This window comes from Artemia sp. Qi Xiang Cuo, chromosome 9 (genome assembly GCF_049724085.1).
Source record: "Artemia sp. Qi Xiang Cuo chromosome 9, ASM4972408v1, whole genome shotgun sequence".
Taxonomy (NCBI): domain Eukaryota; kingdom Metazoa; phylum Arthropoda; class Branchiopoda; order Anostraca; family Artemiidae; genus Artemia; species Artemia sp. Qi Xiang Cuo.
The window spans coordinates 54,243,918-54,265,884 of NC_142802.1; the positions used below are offsets into that span (position 1 = coordinate 54,243,918).

The following is a 21,967-nucleotide window of genomic DNA, read 5'->3' on the forward strand; positions in this document are numbered from 1 at the left end:
GTCAAATGCCTTAGAAAAATCCAGAAATGAGCTTAATACAGTATTTTTAAGGTCAAGTCGGGAACGTGTAAACTGTGTGGCGTCGATTAGTGTATGAGCAGTTGAAAATTTAGAACGGAAGCCATAATGATGAGGAGAAATCCACGAATCTGAAGGATGAATCCCGAATAAAAAGGGAGAAAGACGTCGGAAGATAATTCTCTCGAGTACTTTAAATATAACTGGGAGAAGTGAAATTGGACTATAATGACTTATCTTAGACGGATTGCCTTTTTTTATGAAACGGGATAACAATTGCTGATTTAAATATTTCTGGGAAGGCTCCATTGGTCATAGACAGGTTTGCTATGTGCACAACGGGTTCACAAATATAGAAGATACGGTCCTAAGAAGATTATTACTTATGCCAAAAAAGTCAGGTGTACTACTATTGGAGAGAGATTCAATAACTTGAAGCACCTCTTTACTATCGGTTGGAGAGAAAAACAGGGATCTAGAATTCTTGCTAGGGTGTACTGACTGGGAGGGGGAACAGGAGTTAGGATTTGTAATATTAGTGAAATAATTATTAAAAGCATCCGTTACTGAAATTTGGTCAATGCATCTGCCACTGGTGTCCTTAAGGTTAATAGGCATAGATCTAGAATTGCTTTTTTTTTAAAGAATTTCATTTATTGTGGACCAAATTTTTGGCAAGTTCCTTTTGCAGTGAGAGATTTTTGAATAAAATTAGTTTTTCTTTGCTTCCCGGACGAGTTTGGTATATAAGTTTTGTATTTTTTATAATTAGTTAGATCAATATCGTGACTGGTTTTGCAAGCTAACTTATGTAGGTCATATTGCGGTATGAAGAGATTATCAGGCTATTGGACATCCAGGGGCGTATATGGGTAGTTGTTTGGTTTGATTTACAGGCTGTAAAGGTTGAACTGATAAGGTCACTCAGTCCCTGTGTAAAACCATTTGTGGCTGAATTAACATTCTGACAATCCAAAATCTTGAACCAGTCAAAGCATTTCAAATGACCTGTGAACCGGTTCATGTTCTCGGTATTATATGTTCTATTAGACGTAGGGTATTAGTTGCCGAGGGTTGAGTAGTTGGTGGGGAGGGTAGGGAGAGATATATTGGAAAGTGGTCTGACAGATCAGAGAATATTATTTCGGAGGGCAGGCGGTTCCCCAGGGAAGTGGATACAGAAATGTTATCAGTTACAGTAGTTGTAGACCTCATAGAATCAACTCTAGTAGGAAAAACGATTTTGGGAAGAAGACCACTTGGGGTATACGTTTCAAAGAAGGTATCACAACCATCAGTATTGCTAACGCTTAGTAAATTACAATTGAAGTCCCCAAAAACTATTGCCTTCTTTTGTGGTAAATTAATCAAACTAGAAAAATCATCAAACAAATTGCAAAAGAAAGGTGCCGGAAATGAGGGTGGTTTGTAGAACAATGAAAAAATAAAAAAATTGTCGTCAACACTTGTGTCTACGATTATTGAATATATGCATCTATTATTTATAGGCTGCGAGAATAAGGATTCACAGTCTAATAGCCTGGTGATTTTAGACTTGACCGGATGTAAAGAGAAATGCCGCAAGAGGACTTGGTTTATTCTCTTTCAATATGAATAGTTTGAAAGCCAGGGAGGGAGAATTCATTAGTATCATCAATTTGTGAAAGCCCCGTCTCCTTTATTCCAATTACGTCGAAAGGGCAGTAACCGTTACATTAAGTTTGGTCTCTTCCATTAGCTTAGGATTCACATTTTTCACAAAATCAAAGGTGCAAAGATATTCACAGTTAATTTGGGTTAAGGGGCTATTGGGGCTAGCTAAGGGACTGGTGGGCAAGTTATTATGGTCATCGTAATAGTTAAAAACAACATTATTGCACAGTGATAAATACGGGAGATACGTAAAATCTTGCATAATACACATTTAAATATCCATTGTGGTCTACGTTTCATCATTTCCTTGATTTGAATATTGGGATTCTTATTCAGCCGACGAAATATCATTGGTAGTAATTTTGGACTGGGATGGAAAGTTTGCCGTTTTTTTTTAGATTTCTTGTCTTTGACTTGGGCAGTGGCACCGAGTACCATCTTGGGGGTTGTGGCATTGTCAGAGCCTGTATTAATTTGATTTGCAGTTGAGTATACAGGCTTAAATAGCTTCTATGTGGAATCTAGGTTCTTTTTTGATTGAAGATAGTTGAGCTATAGCTGTTTGTAAGATGTCATCACCTAGAAGTTCAGTGATGGCTTTCTTCTTGAGAATATTTTTGGTTCATTACTAACCTCAATTAAGTGACTGACTGTGAGATAAGTTGCAAGCCTTTGCCATTCTTGGCTACTTTCAGCTGAATCTTTTGGAGGACAGGATGTTGAATTAAACTTAGGTAAGAGATGGGGGGACTGACCAGAACCTTGAGTAAGAACATTTTTTGCCTTTTTTGGAAATGATACTGTCTTTGCTTCTTCTACAGCAACTGCTGCTTGCCTTCTATTTCAGGACACACTTTGATTGCCTTGCTGTTACAGCCACGGTGCCCAACTTTGATTACAATAAACAAGGAAACCCAGGATCCGTAATAAAATTATACATGTCGGTTACGTGATTCTGAAGCAGTGATCCTCTAAATATATGTATTATGTACTCTGTGTTTCTTTGAGCCTGTTTTCGAATATGTTCTTAATCTTTTCTGAGTCGTGAGTGACTCAGGTCTTCTCTCTTTCTGGGCTTTGTAAACAGAACACCTTTTGTACAACGACGGACTTTTTGCATTCCTAGTAGCCATAGACGTATTATAGTAAATAGACGCCACATTGCTTGGGATTTTGAAAGTTCCTTGCGATTTTCTTTTTTATCTCCAGTTAACACGTTAAATTTGAAATTTAATTTCATTCAAAATGGTTATTTCATGAATTTTGTTTCTTAAATTGTCTTGAAATTTAGCTTCTTGAATTTTGAGAAAGTTAAAACTGTGAATTCCACGCCAGTTATTTTTTTAGGATTTCAAAAGACAAGAAAGATAAAAAAAAGTATTATATAAAAAAACTCAAAGAATTGATAAAAATCGTGAAGAACAGTACTTAATCTCACACACCAAAGATTATAAAAAAAATGAAAATATGACAAAAAGACAAGATTTTTTAATGGGACAGTTAAAAAGGAATGGTACCAACAATCAAAGACCGAATATTTTGACTTCACAACCGAAAGTCTTTATCAATGGGGGAGGGGGGACTTAGCTTTAACCAACTCATAAAATAGGTGAGAAAAAAAATGAAAAAACAAAACAAATAAGAGCTATACAAGAATAACCGGAGCATTGAAAGACGAGCTCAGACCAATCAATTGGTGTCAATTGAAGAAATTTTAGGGTGGGGGGGGGCTAATTTATTGTTCAGCATCCAGAAGGAGGGGGGGGGGCAAATATTTTTTTTTCTCATTTTTTCAAATAAATACCAAGCCAGTGTTATGAGTGGCCACTCTTTAGGTGTGTAAACCGGTATTAGAGCAATTACACCGTACGCAATCTACATTCACTGCTGGGCTCATAGATTCAACCTTGTGTTGAGTGATTGCATTCAGAACTTGAGATGAATGGCACCTTTCTTCTCCATTCTTCATGAGCTGTACTGTTACATCGCGAATAGCAATACACTCTACCAACTGGTTGTTAATGCACAGAAAGCTGCTGGCATAACTGTTCTTCAGCTGGAGAAATCGCCTACTACAAAATGGGCATACTGCTATAGATCAGTGAACAAAGTACTGAATAGATACAAGAATCAGTCCCACGGACTCGTAGATGCAGCTACAGCTCAGACCGACGGACTGAGATGCAACTCAGGCCCACGGAGTTGAAACCAGACTTCTGACATTTGAATTTATATTTACACTCCATCTAGCGGAAAAACAATCTTTTGCCATGAATTCTCTGTCTGAGCAGCTGCAGGTGGTACACCTAATTTTCTCTACAGCTACTGATCTTATTGCAGCTACGCGAATTAAAATTATAGACATTCGAACTGACAAAGCTTTTGATGACATCTTTCATAAAGCAAAAGAAGTTTCTCGTGAGTGCGGTCTGACCGAAGACCTTCTGCAAAATTTTCAGAATTCTGATTCCTCAAGCAAAAGACCTAACTGTGCACAGAAAGTAGCTTCCCGCTTACGTGATTTTGCAGCCATGTGGACCTTGGGAAAAAGCGATCTTGCTGAAGTGAAAGGATCAACTAAAGATTCTTTCAGAAGGAATTATCCTCTTATGATAGACGGATTGTGCTGTGAGTTTGAAAGCCGATCCATGAATGCTCTTTCACTGTTACTCATCTCTGCATTTTATGTTGATTCGCCGCACTTTCTCGATACTACCAACTAGCTAGTGTAGCAGCACATTACAAAGAAGCTTACCTTGACACAGCCCTGTTGGCCCCGCAAACGGATCTTGCGAGAAGATGTATCGACTCTTTAGCCATTAAGCCAAAAGATTTCTTTGAGCTCCACACTTGTCTGAAAGCAATGTCAATAGCATATTCCAAAGTTTCTAAAATTATACAAATCTTCATTACTCTGCCTATCACAACGGCTAGTAATGAGAGATTCTTTTCGACATTAAGCCTGATTAAAGCCTATTTAAGATCAGCAGTGGGCAACGAAAGCTCAGTGATCTGATGTTGATTTTTATTGAAAATACTCTTGTGAAATTGTTGTATTTCTGTGCTAGCGTTGATATTTTGATAAAAATGAAACCTCATCGACTCCCAGTGTTGCAATAAAACTTAAAAATCTCCACAGAGGTTGCTTAGGCCCCCCCTATTGCTTCAGAATGAAATGACGCTGCTGCTTTCCAGAGTGAAATGGGGACCATCAATTTGAACAATATGAATAGGTAGGCAAATTTTGGTAAAAAAAAATGGAAAAGGGGTGATAAATGGCTTATAAACGTGTAATCTAAAGTAAATGGATAGTATGTGTGTATAAACCCAAGCATTTTTAATAGTATAATTTTTTCTGAAGCTAGGTGTAAAATGCTGCGAGCCAGATTTATGTCCAACAAATCTATTTTGGGTTTTATGCAGGAAAAAAAGAGCTCAGGCCAAGAATATGATATAGATTATTCCACATTGCATTTAGATAGTATATTCTTCGATGAAGTGAAATAACATTGCAGCTTCGGAAGCTAATGAAGGGCCTAAATAGAAATAGAGTAATTAATATTAATTAATACCGACATTTTTAATATAGCGAAGTTGTAAGGATACAAAGGTTTGACGTTAAAATTAATCAGATCGAGAAAAGTGACTTTGAGATATAGGTATTCCAGTTTAAGGGACATTACCAGCTTTCCAATGTTTTTAATTTCTCAAGATCAATAAATAGATCCTAGACGAATTTTCAGTGAAAATCTGTCAATGCTTATTAACACCAGCTTGAAGTAATGCAGCCATTGGGGTACAACACCTGTAAACCATAACAAAGGAAAGTGGATTTGGTCAACTGCTATTGTGAAATATAATTTTGTATTATTTGGAAACAATTACTTTAAGGTTGACTTGTGTTATTGTTTTTTTCTTACTGTCTTCTAAAACAGAATCTCTATGTTAATTGTGCTTGATTTTCGTTTTGTACATTTTTGAAATTTCAATCTATGTGTATTTATCTCTTTTACTCCCTTTCTTCAAGGTCTAGTTTAGAACTCTAGTTTAGAACTATGCTGTTGATCATGTTATGGTAATTAATACAACTGAGGCCTTAGTTTATTGTTTTTATGATTAGGCCACATAATTTACTTTAAAGATCATAAGTGATCTCTACAAAAAAAAAATGTCCGTTTATTTTTGAAATCATAAGAATTAGTTTGGTTTGAGCCCTTTAAATTTTTTGGCTCCTTTACATTTAAATTGCGCGGTTAGATACCTGCCCATGTTCAAATGTATTTTTTTTGCAGTGTCAACAAAAAATGTAGTTTTTCTTTCTTCTTGTTTTTGTCTTCTAATGGTTTTTGTAATGATCCTCAAGTCGTAAATGTTTTCTATAATAATTATCTTCGAATGCGTACCTAAACAAAAAAAGATAAAGGTTTACTTGGCGCCTGATAAAATTGGTTTGATACATAAATAAAGAACTTTGCAAAAAAAGTAGAAACAAACTTTTCTAACAATTAATTGAGCGAAAAAAAGGAACGCATTGCAAAAACTCAGTTAAAAATATATAATAAACTACATAGAAATTAGTAAGCCCTTCAAAGGTGAAAAGTTGAAAAAACATTATCTGAGTATAAAATTAATATTATTTAAATCTGCCTAAGTGGCAAGGTGAGCAATGAAAATGGCTCTCCTGTTTCTGCTGATGATTGTCCCTTGTATTTTTTCATCTTTTAGGCCAAATTGGCTTTAGAAAATGTAATAACTACAGTGGACAGTGATGAAGAAAGTGGAACCTCGGACTTTTTCTCTTTACACAAAGAAAAGGAAACTATAAATGCTGAACCTTTACCGCTAGAAGACATAGTTGGGCCCAGCTACGCCAAGAAAAGGCCTGCTAGTCCAGTGTTAGAACAATATCAAAACCCACATCTAATTGGAATGGACTCTTATGAGGAAGTAAAACATAAGGAGGAATATCCAGTCTCCGAACTTTCATTAAGTCAGCCATCACAAGTATGCCTTGATGAAAAAGCTGTAAGTCTTTTCCGGGGTCATATGTAAGTTATTTCTAGGGTTATGTGCCCCAGGGAGTATGGGTAATTCCCCCTCCGCTGTCTTTCCCTTGGATAGAGTTTATGATTTTAGTAAGCTTTTTCTCTTTCTGTCATTGCTTTTGTGTAAATTAATTGTTTTTTAATTAAATAACAGTGAAAATTTTGGTATTGAAAACCCATTGTAAACAATAAATGTACAATGACAGAGTATACAAAAATGCGAAAAGAGGAAACAAAAAGAAAACATACTAAAAAATAACAACAAAAGCAACAACTTTTTAAATAGTATACAAAATAGTACGAAAAGAGGAAACAGAAAGATAACATACTCAAAAATTACAACAAACAACAACTTCTTCGAAAATAGCAACAAGGACAACAACTTCTGAAAGGAGAAAAAAAAAGGAAACAAGAGGGAAAATTAAACAAGCAAACTTGCCCACTCGTGCTTTAGAATTGCTGGTTTTGTTTTTTGCTTTCTAATAAGTGTCTCAACAGCTAGATTTGGGTCTGCTAGGTTATAGTGCCGAATCAGAAAACTATTTTTTGTCCAAGTGGACTATTTTAGTAGGTACTTGGCAAAACGGAATAATAAAGAGCGGATTTTAGAACTTTCACGGTTTGCTAATAATTTCCAGAAAGGGGTCACATATAATATATGTGGCAGAGCGGTAGCGTTGTAAATACTTTCCAGTAGTGGAAGGTTAGATCTCAGAGTTGATTTAATAATCAAAGCATGGGAGCTGGAAATTTATAGTCCAAGATGTGAGATCAGGAGGGAGCGGGTATGCTGTAATGAGGTACCTACTGGCAGCCCCAGATATACTATTTTATCAACTGTTTTACCGAGCAATCACCTAGTGTGACATTAGTAGGAGGGTCATTCTTTCAATTGTAAAGCAAGACTTCCGACTTTTGGGAGTTAAATCTCAGACCGACTTTCTCATAATTGGACTGCAGACATGAGAATATTTCTTAAAGGCGGTTAAGTGTCCAGCTGAAGTTCAGCATGTCATCAGCATAGCACATTGGGGATATGTCAATGTACCTGAGAATGCATCATAAAGGACAGTTGTTTTGAGGCTCAATAATGTAATTTTTGAAGAAATGGGGGAAGAAAATTGCTCCGTGACGGGCACCTTTACGGACTGGTATCAAAGCTGACCGTGGGGCTGGCGGAAGGCCTAATATCGGGAGGGAGCTTGAGTCATACACGAAGGCGAGAGTAATGATCACGGAAAGCCCGAATGATATTTGAGTTCACTCCTCTTTTAGCTGAGTTTAGCAACATAAGCACGTGAATCAATGAATCAAACGCTCTCTGCAGGTCTAAGCCATTGATCGCTAGGCTTTCTCCTGATTTGTGTGCATCCAGGAGTGCATATGCAACGACATGGAGCGCTTCAGCACAACCAATACCGCGTTGGAAACCGAATTGTCTTGGTGGACTGCAATACAGTTTCTGAAACTCATCTACGAATAAAAGTTCATATAACTTGCAAAGAGAAGTAGCAATCGTGATTGGACGGAAAGAAGAGCATTGCATGGTAATTTTTCCTTTTTTAGGAACTGGCGTAAGATCTCCAATTGAGAAAGTGGTTGGGACAATACCCTGAATGAGGGTAATATGCATCAGGAGAGTGACTTGACTAACGTGAGCGGGCCCACCACTTTTTAGATTGAGTGCACTGATCTCATTAATCCCGAAAAATTGTTTAGATTTGAGGTTAGAGATGACATTGCATACAGCTCCCTCTGCTACAACATAATCACCCTGAGGACAACTATCTAAGATGTCGTCCAACTCAGCTTCATATCTTTCGTTGAGGGCTTGGTCAGGAGGCAAAAATTCTGACCCATAGTAAGCGTACCATTCAGAATCAGGGATAGCAGATGCGGACAAAGACTCATCACTTATAGGGGACAGAAAACGCCAAAGGAGAGAAGGATTAATTTTGGCCCTTGTAGATTCGATATCAATCATCTTTTTCTGTGAGCTTTAAGCTCCTTCGTGAATTTTCTTTTTGTGAGCAGACGGATTGAATTGACTACCCCCGAACTGGGTCGTCCAAAAGAAATCCAAATTTGAAGCCAAAATGTAGACTTGGAATGTATATCCGCTAAATCTCGATATTCACACCAGCCAGGAAGGGTTGGATGACGGGGTCTACTCAGAAGTACGGCTACTTTTTCAGCACTGCGAAGTGGATGGCCAATTTCTGCGCAATAAATATCGACTGCTAGTTGTGTTTCCTCCTTTGAAAGAGCAGTTAATCTAGAGAGAAGATGGAAAGGGACACGGATCTTACTAAAGACTCTGGCAGCTTCTTCTTGAAATAAAACAGGGTTAATTTTACGCCAATCACGGAGAGACCTAGGAGGTGTTTTCGAAGTTGTTTGCGTTTGTGTATCTGAGCTGTGGCAAGGAATCTCAGCTGAGAACTGTAATGGTAAGTGATCAGATAGCTGAAAATCAAGCACAATCTTGACAGGCGAAATCCTGAGATTTGCGGACGCAACGACGTGATCGAGATCTGATGTAGACATTGAGGTGTGTACGTGTGTAAAATTTAAATCTTAACACTTGAGATCAAACTGGTCTCCAAAAATACTAAGCAACAACGTAGAAGTAAAGACCTAGATAAGAGCGGTTCATTCAAATCGCAATTGAAGTAACCAACTAATATGCATTGAAGGCTTAATGATCTAATACGGTTAATACACTGGCCGAGTTTATCACTAGAATAAGTAAAAGCTCGCTCCGAACGCTCATCATGGTAATTTGTATGCAAATATACATTAATAAAAACACAGCCCTCAACACTAACCGTTAGAAAATTATCATTGACTTCAAATACACTAGATCTTAGAGTCAAACGAACGAAAGTGGTAATACCACCGGAGGGTCGCCCTTTTCCACTTAGCTGCTTCGCTGAAACTGAATAAACCGATACTGAACTGTTAAAACTAAGAATACTTTTACTGCGGCTTGTGACGAAATGTTCTTGTAAGCAGACAACTTCATTTTGCTCAAATACAACATCTTTGTGATGTTTAAACCACCTTGCCTTCTTCTCCACGGCTTTTCGTTGCTGCTCCGTATTTCTTTTTTCTATGAAAAAAAATAGGTCATGATTTTAGTTTTAATAAGATTTTTCTCGTTCTATCATTGTTTTTCTGTAATTATTTTAGAATTAAATAATACTGACGATTTTTGAAATGATGAGCTCTAATATATATATATCCTCTTTGCGAGGTTCAAACCACCTTGCCTCCTTCTCTCCGGCTTTTCGGTGCTCCTCCGCGTCTTTTGTTTTTTTCTTATTTTTCTTTTCTTTTTTCTTTGTCAATTGGTCAATGTACATTTTTTTTACATATAGAAGATATTAGAAATTCCACAAAAACAACCGCTCAGTCTAATTCTAGTCGTACAAAAGCAGATTTTTCCGTTTCAATGTTTTGCATACTTAAAGAGACGATCAAGACTCTCTTGTAGTGGTAAAATTTGGTTGTACTCTGTAAATCTTGCTGTCATCAATTTGGAATACATTTTTCTATAGGAAATTTTTGGGTATATTTTGAGTCTTTTTCTTGTTTGATTTTTTTCTAACTCAATTTTTTAGGACCTCTCTCCCTCTCTCTCTCTCTCTCTCTCTCTCTCTCTCTCTCTCTCTCTCTCTCTCTCTCTCTCTCTCTCTCTCTCTCTCTCTCCTCTTTCCTCTCTCTCTCTATCTCCCTCATTTTTACTCCCGTTTCTTAATATATTGTCAGTCTCCCTTTCTTTTTCTTTGCTAAGAAACAAAGCATGTGAACCTTGCCTTGCTTGCTCTCAACATCCTACGTTTTTATTCATTTTATTAGTTTACTAGTTTTATTAGTTAATTAGTAACCGTTAATCACAATTCTAATGGAAAACAATTATTCTTCTTCTAATTCACAGCAGGCGGGCTATTCAGTTGGTACTATTTAGCCCTCTTCTTTTTGCTTCACTCTGTGGGCTACAGAGCTACTGTCTTGGTTGTCTGTTATTTATTAGATATTCTCAGATATCTTTCAGTAGATCTTTTAACTCAAGGAGTTCAAATATAAGATGATAGATATCGATTTCTGTGCTCTGTGTGCAGGTATAGTTGGCTTGGCTCTTGGCTGATAGTGAGATTTTGTGGTGTTTGAAGCATTTTAACAGTTTACAAAGCAAGGTATGTTGTGCAAACATCAGCATATTACATTCAAATAGGCAATGGTCAATTGTTTCATTATTCATATTACAATGCCTGCAAAGAGGGGACAGGGGAATTGAACCACTTGAATTAGAAAGCTTATATGAGAAAGCAAGGAAATTTAGTCCATTTGTTCCAGAACGAATTCTATGATAAATTTTAGAAAGATACTTATTGGGAAAGGGGGAAAGGATAGGATTATTCTTATTATAATTAATATCTGATAGCCTCCATCGGTAAATATCTCTAATTGGGATTGGTCTCCCACTTGGCTGGTCAATATTTAGAGCATTTTTTGCTATTTCATCAACCTGATGATTACCACTTATGCCAGAGTGGCTAGGAATGTACTGAAAATAAGTTTTTATGCCACTTGAAGCAAGATTATCAATAATACTCAGACAATGATAAGTGTCAATGTCCAACTTATATTGAGGAGCTGAGGCCAGCAACTCAAGGCTTGATAGAGAGTCGGAATATATGATAGTATTATTTGAATTTGCAATCAAAGGTTGGTTTTCCTTAAGGTGTTCTAATGCCATTATTATGGCATTTAACTCAGCAGACATTATAGATAAATTATTATATAATCTCTCGCCCATTGCAACTTTCAGGTGAGGAAGGAAAACACCACTTGCAACCTTTTCATTCATTTTTGACCCATCAACAAATATTTGGAAGTGATTTTTATAGGTAATTGTATTAATTTCTGAAATTTTTTTCGGGACAAAAAAAAGGGGGGTTAAATCTGTATTCCTCTTGGAGAATTTATTATTTATTATGAGACTTGACCAATTCCAGGGGGGGATCAGGGTACAATGGGTGCAATATGCTTTTCTGGTATGGGGAACTTCTTCTGAATATTGGCATACTCATCTGCAATGCTTCTATACATGGCTGGATTTCTTAACCAATTATGTAATGTGTGTGAGCTATTTGATTCAATTTTTGTAAGATGTTTTATCAAGAGAAACCTACGTCTCTCCCTTATTGTTGTTAATCCACTCTCCATAAGCAGAAACTTGGTGCTTGTGGGTTTCCTAAGAGCAAATATGAGACGTATTATATCATTTTGTGTTGTTTTAATTTTTTGCATCTGGGTCTTTGCACATGCACCATAGACAATGAGCCCATAGTCAATATGGGGTCTTATATGTGATTTATAAAACTGAAATAAGGGTTTCTCCTTACATCCCCAGAGTGTGGAAAGAAGTCTTTTTAGTAAAATTGTTTTTCTATAGCATTTTTTTATTGTGTTTGAAATGTGGAGGTGGAAATTAAGTTTTTGGTCAAGCATGAGACCTAGGTAATTGATATGGTTATCTTCTGGAATAGTTGTTTTATTTAGAGTTAGTTTTGCATTAACATGGTTTCGCTTCCGGTGAAATTGGATTATTTTTGACTTGGTGGGTGCAATGGGTAAATCTGAATGTTGAGAGAATTTTTCAAACTGGAAAAGTGACTTTTGCAGATTGGACTGTGCTATCTCAAAGGTGTTGCCAGATGACCATAGCACCAGATCATCAGCATATTGTAGATTTGTGTGGGGTAGGTTCATGTCCCAGAGATATAGGGCAAATAGGAGGCAACTGAGGACTGCTCTCTGAGGTAGACCTTTGGTTATTGTCTTTTGGGTTGAAGAGGCTGAACCAACATAAACGATGAAACTTCGCACTTCTATGAAGGATTTAATAAAAGATACTAGCTTAGGGGGTACTCCAAGGTTTGCGAGTTTGTTTAAAAGGATTTGGTGGTTCACATTGTCATATGCCCCTTCAAAATCTAGGAAAGCTGCAACTAGGACATTATTTTTTGAGAAAGATTCATTTATTGCATTTGTTAGCAAAATGAAAGCATCTGTTGAGGAGTGGTGTTTCCTGAATCCAGTTTGAGTGTGAGGGATCATATTAATTTTTTCAACAAACCAGAGGAGTCTGTGATAGATCATTTTCTCCATTATTTTCCCCATCACAGGAGTAATCATTATGGGCCTATAAGACTCAGGGTTATCTTTTGGTTTATTTTTCTTTAGGATTGGTAGGAGGGACGAACATTTCCATATATTGGGGAACCTAGAAGATGCCCAAGCGTGATTATAACAATTTAGCAGTTCATGTTTGTATGAAGGTGTGAGATTCTTTATCCACGTAGGGTGTATATTGTCATAGCTACCGCTAGTTTTGGTCCTAATATGATGTATTGCATTATTCAATTCCTGGATTGAAAATAGATTAGTTATGTACTCGGATCCTGGGCGTGGTTGGTAACTTGGGTTCATAGGAATTGGGGACAGTTTGCTTTGATTATTTGATGTTAGCTTATTAACAAAAAGAGTTGCAAATAGGTTAGCTTTTTCAGTATCATTGTCATAATGGGTATTATTATGTATAAGCTCATACAGGAGTGGGTTGGGGGAAGTCTTTTTCCCACAGATGTGGCTTATGACTTTATGTATAATTGGCTAATGTGTTTCTCTGGAGAGATTATTTGCAAAATTATTCCAGTATTTATATTTAGCATCTATTATAGCCCTTTTTAGATTAGATTCTGCTTGTAATTTTTTTAAATATGTAGTAGGTGATGGTTTTTTTTATGAATTCTGTCCTAGCTGCCTTTTTTATCCTCCATTTATTTAGGCACTCATTTGTCCACCATGCTTTAGGAATTTGTTTAGGGAATGTTCTCTTAGGTGTTGTCCTGGGGATAGCATGATTAGCTGTATTTATTAGTAAAGATGTCAAGGCTTCAGCATGTGCGTCAACTGTTGTGTTAGAAATGCATGAACTTTGGGTGAAACTTGTAATTTCATCATTTAGCTTATTTTGGAACATAGACCAATTTGCTTTAGTGTTGATATATTTGGAGCTTTATGTTGAATTTACCAACTTTATTTGCTGGTTTATTTCCCCACAAAAGGCTGTGGGCATTGAAATCTCCACAAATAATGATTTTTTTAACCTATTAGAATTATTTATATAATTAAAGAAATCCTTGACATCTGTAGTTTGGCCATTAGGGTTATAAAAGCTTATTATATATGTTTTTAAATTATTCAGCCAAACACTGATACCAACTGCGTCCAAATTAGGTGCAAAATCTGAAAATTTGATACAACAGGTAGTTATGTTATTTCTCAATAATAAAGCTACCCTGCCATCTTTTCTCTTAGAAAAGCTATCCTTTTTTAGGATAACATATTCCGGAAACTTAATGTTCCGAGTTTGGGTTAAATTTGTTTCCTGGACACGAGCACTATTAATGGAATTATTGTTCATAAAAGATGTTAGTTCATTTAGCTTATTTTCTGTGAGTGATCTTACATTCCATTGGAGTATTGATATATGTTGTGTTGTTGATTTATTCTTCATATGACTGTGTATCAATGTTCAGCTTTGTTAAAAGTAAAGCAAGATCTTTTTTTGCTTGAATTAGCATATCATCTGGGATGTATATTTTTGCCAATTCTGCAATGATTTTTGTTTTCTGTAGTTGATGTATGCTCATGGCCTGAACTGCATTACAGTTTAGAATGAATAAGCATATATTTGGGGATTGCATTATTGGTTGTGCATCCTGTTTGTCGGTTCGGGGATTGATTCCTGGTAGTGTTTCTGGTTTGTTTCTTCTTGGGAGGGGGGGCCAGGCTGACCTCATCTCACCGGACAAAGAGGCTTGTTGACTTGGTGATTCCTTCTGATAGGGATGTGAGCTAGGGGGCTTAGAAGATGGTGTGTGATATGGGCTGCTTGATACATTGGGGGCGCGTGACGTGGGGGTTTCCGTTCGTTTCATTACAGGCATTATTTGGTAATGTTGAGTAGTATTTGCTTTCATTGCTGCAAAGATGTATAGGATGGCCTTTTCTTTTGATATTTGGAGTGTTAGAGCTATTTTCTTGTATGCAGTAAATAATGATTTATTTATAGATTTATGTGGGCCTTTGCAATTGATGCATGTAGGCTGAGTGTTGTTGCAAGTTGTCAGCTCTTTAGGATGGGAAACTTTACATTCACTAAACTCTCGGAGAATTTCATTGCATTTGTTTGTCGTGTATCCCAGTTTGTGACACTTCTAACACTGGATAGGCTTAGGTTTGTATTCCTTGTGTGGTTTGATTTGCCCAAATAGGAATAATTTTTCTGGGATATTAATTTTTTCCTTAAGTGTGAATAAGAAGGATCTACTAGTTTTTAGGCCATTAGAGTTAGGTTTGCCAAGTTGGGTAACATCCTCAACTGGGATTGTGTTTCCAGCCCTATCTGAGAGGCCTTCTTTTAACTCGTGAGTGGATATCTCTGGGGGAACATTATAAACTACTATTTTTGTTGGTGATTGTTTTGGGTTCCAATTAGATGCAATAATTGGGGTATTCAGAAGGGAAACTCTTATTGCAGTGATCATTTTTATTTCAAAGGGGGTAGTAGGAGTAATTTTAAGGTAAATTCCTAAGTTTTTGGAGGGAGGATCTTGGGCAGGGAGAGGGGAAATGCTTTTGATTGGGGAGATTTTTTTCCTTTTTTTAGAGCTTCTAGAGAGGACCTCTTGAAACCCATTATCATCATTTATTGTTACATTAGCCCCTACACTTATCATTGTCCTATTCTTCGAATCGGAGCTATCATTTGAACTTTGAGATAATGTGCTTGACTAGCCAAGATAGGTGTCCTTCACTATGGCAATTTCACTGGAATTTTATTTGGGATCTGGGGGGACTTTTTTTTTGGAGGAATTATATACATTGACTATTGGAAAAAGCTTTAAAAAAAAAAAAAAACTAAAACAAGAATGGAAAATATAGTGATATAAAACCATCTTCGCTATACTCTGGGGAGGAGAAACACCACAGTATAGCCCTGAGGATGACTTGAGCAGGATTGGTTTGGTACAACTGCTGATTAGAAGCGATAATAATTCACAAGAAAATATATTTTAATTTTCTTATAAGGTTGCTCTTGTTGATTATTTCTGTTTCATTTATATTACCAATTCATCTTCTTCTTTTCAGCTCATGCAGCTGCAGGGTAAAAGGGCAAGATTTAATGAATCAATCCAAATTCGAGATATATCTGAAGCATCTATACGGTCAGATCCAAACGAATGGTTAAAGCAAGTATCTGTTGAAAAAGCTTCCATTCCTGGTGGATACAGTGCAAGCAAAAGAGATGGCCCAGATGCTGCTTCTAGAAGAAAACATCAAATGACATATCTTGTTCATCAGGTATGCACAAGTACTTTGTATTACCTAGACTGTAATTGTGCTGAAATTACTTTGAGAAACCTAGGATGATTTAGATTCCGCGTGAAATTTTTTAGTGTTACAATTTAACTTCTCATGTATTAATTGGGTACTCTCTTGTTCTTTTCTCTTCTGATCTCTGTATATAATATCTTTTCTGCACCGAAAGAAAAGAAACATGGAAGTGGTTTGAAAAAGCATTTTGCAGGGGGCGGGGTATAGTATCATAAGGTGTCTAGGTATGTGTTGTTACTTCGCAGCTTCTTCACGAGTTATGAAATTGCCGATATTTCAGCTCTTGAATAATGTTGCATATAATTTTTCGAAGGTCTCACATTTTCAAACGATAGTCTTTTGGAAGGTGGAAAAACGGGTTTTGGACGACGTTTTGAACATTTCACCATCAGTATAGAGGACTGTTTAACGTCAAATCTTATGGCATTTGAGACATTCAATAAATAAAAAATAAAAAGGGTTTAATATACGTAAAGCAACAAATACATCAACTGCCAGAAGCAAACTTGTTTAGGCTAAACACCGTTTAAAAAAAAACCTGATAATTATACTACTAACAACTAATAAAATAAATAAGAAGAATAAGAAGTTAAAAAAGAAAAATGAAAATAACGTGGTTCGGCCTCACTGAGCTGACATAAGCCTAGAAGGTATTTTATCTAGCCAAGGCTTTCGAAGGTTCTCAGCAAAATTTTAGAGTCCACCCTCATTGAACGAACTTTGAGAACAGGCCATGCCAACTTATGGATACAGCTGTGTATACTGTGTATCAGCATATACGAGTCAGTATATTGAATAGATTATTCTTCTTTTCGGCTATTTGCAAAACAATTTTTATGTTAGATTTCTTCTGCTGGACGTTCACCGGTAGATACCAGAAACAGTCGAAAAAATATCGTTTTCGATATAGATATTTACTGTTTCGATATTTGGAGAGATATATCGGTACAGATATAGATGTATTTCTCACAAAAGCAATATATCAATATCGATATTCAATATCGCCCAACACTACACGATACTTTACGTAAAAGAAGAATATGCCGTTCAACATATTTCAGTCTCAGTGATGTGCCTTTTTGATCACCAGAAAGCATTTTGATGGCTGAGTTTTTGATCGCACGACAAAGAAGTAAATGAGTTGGAAAATTACTTGACCCGACAATATTACAGTACAGGAGATAAGGGTGAACCATAGAGAAATAAAGAGACCTTGTTACATGAATGGGGAAAAATTTCTATAACTTTCTCACAGTTCCAACATTCCATGCAACTTTACTGCATAACACCTCCATGGCAGGCTTGTAACTTAGGCGTTCCTATATTAGGACAGCAAGATATTTAATACTGTTTAGTTGTTCAATTGAAGTATCACCAAGTCTTAGTTCATTAATCCATAGTAATTAGGGCTTCTTCCTTAAACTAGAAATTGTGATGTTGCGGTATTCAACCTCACTTTGTTAGCTCTTGTCTATTTCTCAATTTCAGTTTTACCAGTAATATGCTTCTCCATTAATCGCCGTTTTGTCTTTGCTGCCACTGTAAAATGTACATGATCCGTAAACAGTGCAATAATTACCTTTAAAAATGTACTGACAGGAAAAGTGAGGTCACAGGACAATCCCTCATTAGATCCAAAAAGGTAATTGATAGATATTGAAAAAATTGTTGGTCTCAGCAAAGACCCTTATGGATCACCATTTTCAACTTTTTTTAGATCCGATACCCAGAAATGGTTTCAGGAGGGGAGGGACAGAGGGGGTATTCGTCTCAGGTGCAGCAATTTTATAGACGCAAAATCTCAAATAAATAATTTAATGGTTCTAATCATTTTGTAATTTTTGAAATTTTATTTTATTAAAATAGAGGGCACAGTTGGCAGTAAGTATAAGCAAATTGAGTCCGAAATTTTTTTTTTTCACATCTTCATCACCAGTTCTTGAAAATAAAATTAAGTAGCAATAAAAGTAGAATATTGCGATGATTTAGATCCCATTCAGTTGTTCCGCTAACACCAAGATATACGAACGCCGATATTAACACCGACACATTTCCTTAATGAAACCTATGAATGTGTTAGAATTAGTTATGCAATACGGAGATGAAGGGGTCTTTGCAAACGTAAGAGATGCCTATAAAATATTATTAGTGATGACAGTGTCGGTGGCCATTAAGCGGTCGTTTAGTAAACTTAAATTAGTGTTAACGTACCTCAGATCGACTATAGGCCAGGAGCGATTAAATTATTTAGCGGTAATGAGCATAGAACGCGAAGAATTAGAAGCAATCCCTTGAGATTAATTTTGTCTGAAACGTTTTAATAGACAGGGGAAGAACACAAATCAAGATTTTGCCCCGGGCGCAAGAGAAGCCAAAACCGCCATGCCCGATATGGCACCACCAACACTCACATATAAGGAACGACTACCAAAGGAAAAGTCGTAAAACGTCTAACAAAGCCCCTCGGAATCAATAATTATCAAGTTTTGCAAGCAAAATACCACTTTTACTTTAGTCAAAGGCTTTCAAAGGCAAAATGAAGCCACTTTCTAACGAGTTTCCAGGGCATCATTTACTACCGTTTTTTATCTTCTCTAAAATAGCCTTTATTTGCCTTTCAGACTAACTTTTCGTTGTTGTTTTCTGTGCCTCTCTTCAGGATGCGGTGATGTACCGGAATATTTAAAAAGTCATCTCCTTTTCATTATTGCAGCCATTAATCCCTTAGAAATCCAAGGTTTAAATGGTATGTTGCCTGGTTGGACATTTTACAACTGGTCTCTAATATTCCATTCCTTTTATAATAACCTTAAACAGAACTTCAATTCAATCAAGCCCATTATCGTCAAAAAGATCAAACCTAGACCTTTCTAATTCGTTTTTAAATGGACTAGAGCCTTTCATCAATCTTCAGGCGATTTGTTTGTGTTCTAGAAGTTGTAGTCTCTGGTAGCAAAACTCCAAAATGATCAGAGGCATCATTAATCACAACTGAAGCTAAATCATTCTTAATATTACAAAAAAATACTGTCAAATAACGAGTCGGGGTTAGCAGGTACCCCAATAAAATTTTTCACCAGACACACCATAACAGAACATCAAATTAATAAACTCGCGACTTTTAGGATCTGTATTCGGTTTGTTAAGGTCCAGACTAAAGTCCCCACACACGAACAACAACATATTAATCTCATCAAGCTCATTCAACTGCTTTTGTAATAGCTCCAGAAACTCCTCGGTAGAACCAGAAGGTGAGCGATAAATCATAAGCACCGAAAATTTTCTGTCCCGATTTACATAGTTCTAATACCCAACTTTTAAACACCATTTATTTATTAACCTGCTTGTCACTCCTCACCTTACTATCCATATAACTCCTGACGTAAACGGCCCTTCCGCCATGTTGCCTTTTTCCCTATTTTGAGCATTAGGGGATGTAGTTAATAAGGTGTAGAAGCATTAGCACTATGAGCATCAAGCTTAGTCAGAGTATGCTTTCCATGAGAGCTCATAAATAAAGGGGTCAGTTTAGCCCCTGAGTGATTTTTGAACAGTCCCTTTAGATTAAGCAATTAACAGGGGTGTTGAAAGAGTAATGGTTCGATCTTATTACTGAAAAAGTATTAGGTTATTGTTCCATCAGTTAAATATAGATGCATTATTGATCTTTTTCTACGCTGTTGTATTTACATGTGAATGTGCATTTGATTTAAGTGTTTGTGAAACAAAAGGGCATGTCGTACATAAGCGTTTGATTTTCTCTAACAGACTGTGAACCTAGGCGATCGCGATTCTGAGAATTGGGAACTGACGCTCTAAGATAATAATGACCACAGTTATAAAACTGGCATGAGATACACAATATCCATGCCTTTTTTCTTTTTCTTTACATGTTGATTCTACAAAGACCTAATATTTGTTGAAACTGGTATCTAAAGCATGCGAACAATATTGCCATCTGTTATTATTGACAGTAATATTCCTCATAAAGTCAAGTCGTTTTATTAACCCGCAATAATCTGTAAGATAATTTAATTCTTAACTATACAGATAATTTCCCTTTGATCAGAGAATAATAGAAAGGCTGACTGGTCACGACTAGAATGATAGAAACGTTGTAAACCTTTTTAATTGTTGGAGTATTGAAATAAGCTAGACAAAACTGTATATCGAATTCGAAAAATCAACAGTTAAAATTAAATGATACTAAAAAACGATAAAAATGTAAAAAGAAATGTTTATTTATTGACTAAAAAAAAATTGTTATTGTGATTGTCGCATGTCCAACTCTTCTGTGATTTTTTTAGTGAATTGGTACATTTATGATATACCCACCACCGCTCAAGTTGTATAAGAAATATTTATTTATTGACTAAAAAAAGAGATTGTTATTGTGATTGTCGCGTGTCAAACTCTTCCGTGACTTTTTTTTTATCGAATTCGTACTTGTATGAAACACCCCCTACCGCTAAAGTTGTTCATGCATTGACGCCCTGTAAACAGTTTCTTTTGCTAGTTTCTTTCACCTTAGCGCGAGAAAAGACAAAGAGAAGTGACTGAATAGATGGAATATATAGTTTGGGCCATATATTTGCACATTAGGGTAAAGTACTTGGACAGTGTGAAGTCAGAAAACAATTCTTTCTTCCTAATATGCAGAATAATTGTAGCCAACACATTTTGCATGCAGACCCGCTGTACCTTACCCCCGCCCCTAATGTGCAAATATATAGCCCAAGTTTGTTGTCTAAAAAAGAGATTATTATTGTGATTGTCGCATGTCATACTCTTCGGTGACTATTACTATCGAATTTATACCTAACTTCACTTCTTGAGTGGTAGTGGTATATCATACAAGTACCCACTGTAAACAATTTTGTGAAATTAATTTTCTTAGCTCTATTGAATGATATAGCCCGCAAAAATCTAAAAAAGATTGCTATTAAAAAAAAAGAAAATCGTGTCTGTTAATATCTGGGGGAATTTGTACGTACAGCGTCATATTCACTGTGAGTCGTCTGTTTTATGAATGAGCCTATTAAAGTCGGTTTGATTATGTGTTATTTATAAAGTGACCAACAGATATCTTGCCAAAATCAGTTTTTATGTTTTCCTGAAAATTATCGATTATTTCATATCTAAACTCTACACATGATGCCTGTATTATAGTTCTAAATAAAATGGACTTTTCGCCTTTTTCTGTGATGTTGAGAACTTTCAAACCAAAGATTGGGCCGAAGTCTTGGTCAAACTTACGAAGACTAAAGAAGTCTTTGGCAGACGTTTATTTTATGGGCCGTTAATGAAACCTTGACATATGTCTCGAGAATTTGTATTTTGTGTCTGTATTAAGAGTAAATTTGGTTTCCAGGCAAAAGCTAGAGAAGTGGAGCTGAAAAATCAATGGGCTAGTAATCGACAAACGAAGCGTCAAACTCAGTCCAAGTATGGCTTTTAAGGTGGTTGGACTTTTTACTTATTGTAAATAATTTGTTTCTATTAAAACGAACTTTAGAATTTTGTACCCAATATTTTTCTAATCTATATTTGTGTTCTAAATTTTTAGACAGGGTGATATCAGCTGCGTAACTCAGATGTATTATAGTGGTCAAGCTGTTAACATCTTATTTTTTTTGCTCTCAAAGAGGATATGAGGAACCAATTGGTCATGATTCAAGCCGATCTATATGGTTGAAGATTCTAATCACCTATCCCACCTCGCTCAGTTTGTGATCGTTACATATCTTGGGTTCTCATGTTCACCAGGTTTGTATTCTTAT

The 21,967-nt window shown here is 36.2% G+C and overlaps 1 protein-coding gene across 1 annotated transcript in view; it reads left to right on the plus strand.

Moving 5' to 3' along the window:
- The window catches only part of LOC148948815 (proline-rich protein PRCC-like), a 61,565-nt gene extending 39,849 nt beyond the window's left edge, over positions 1–21,716 (plus strand). Inside the window, exons 5-7 of the mRNA XM_089094097.1 lie at positions 6,397–6,696; positions 15,942–16,154; positions 21,559–21,716. Coding sequence (XP_088950223.1) covers positions 6,397–6,696; positions 15,942–16,154; positions 21,559–21,645 — 600 coding nt within the window. The 3' untranslated portion in view covers positions 21,646–21,716. The remainder of the gene's footprint in view (positions 1–6,396; positions 6,697–15,941; positions 16,155–21,558) is intronic.
- The last annotated feature ends 251 nt before the right edge of the window (positions 21,717–21,967 follow it).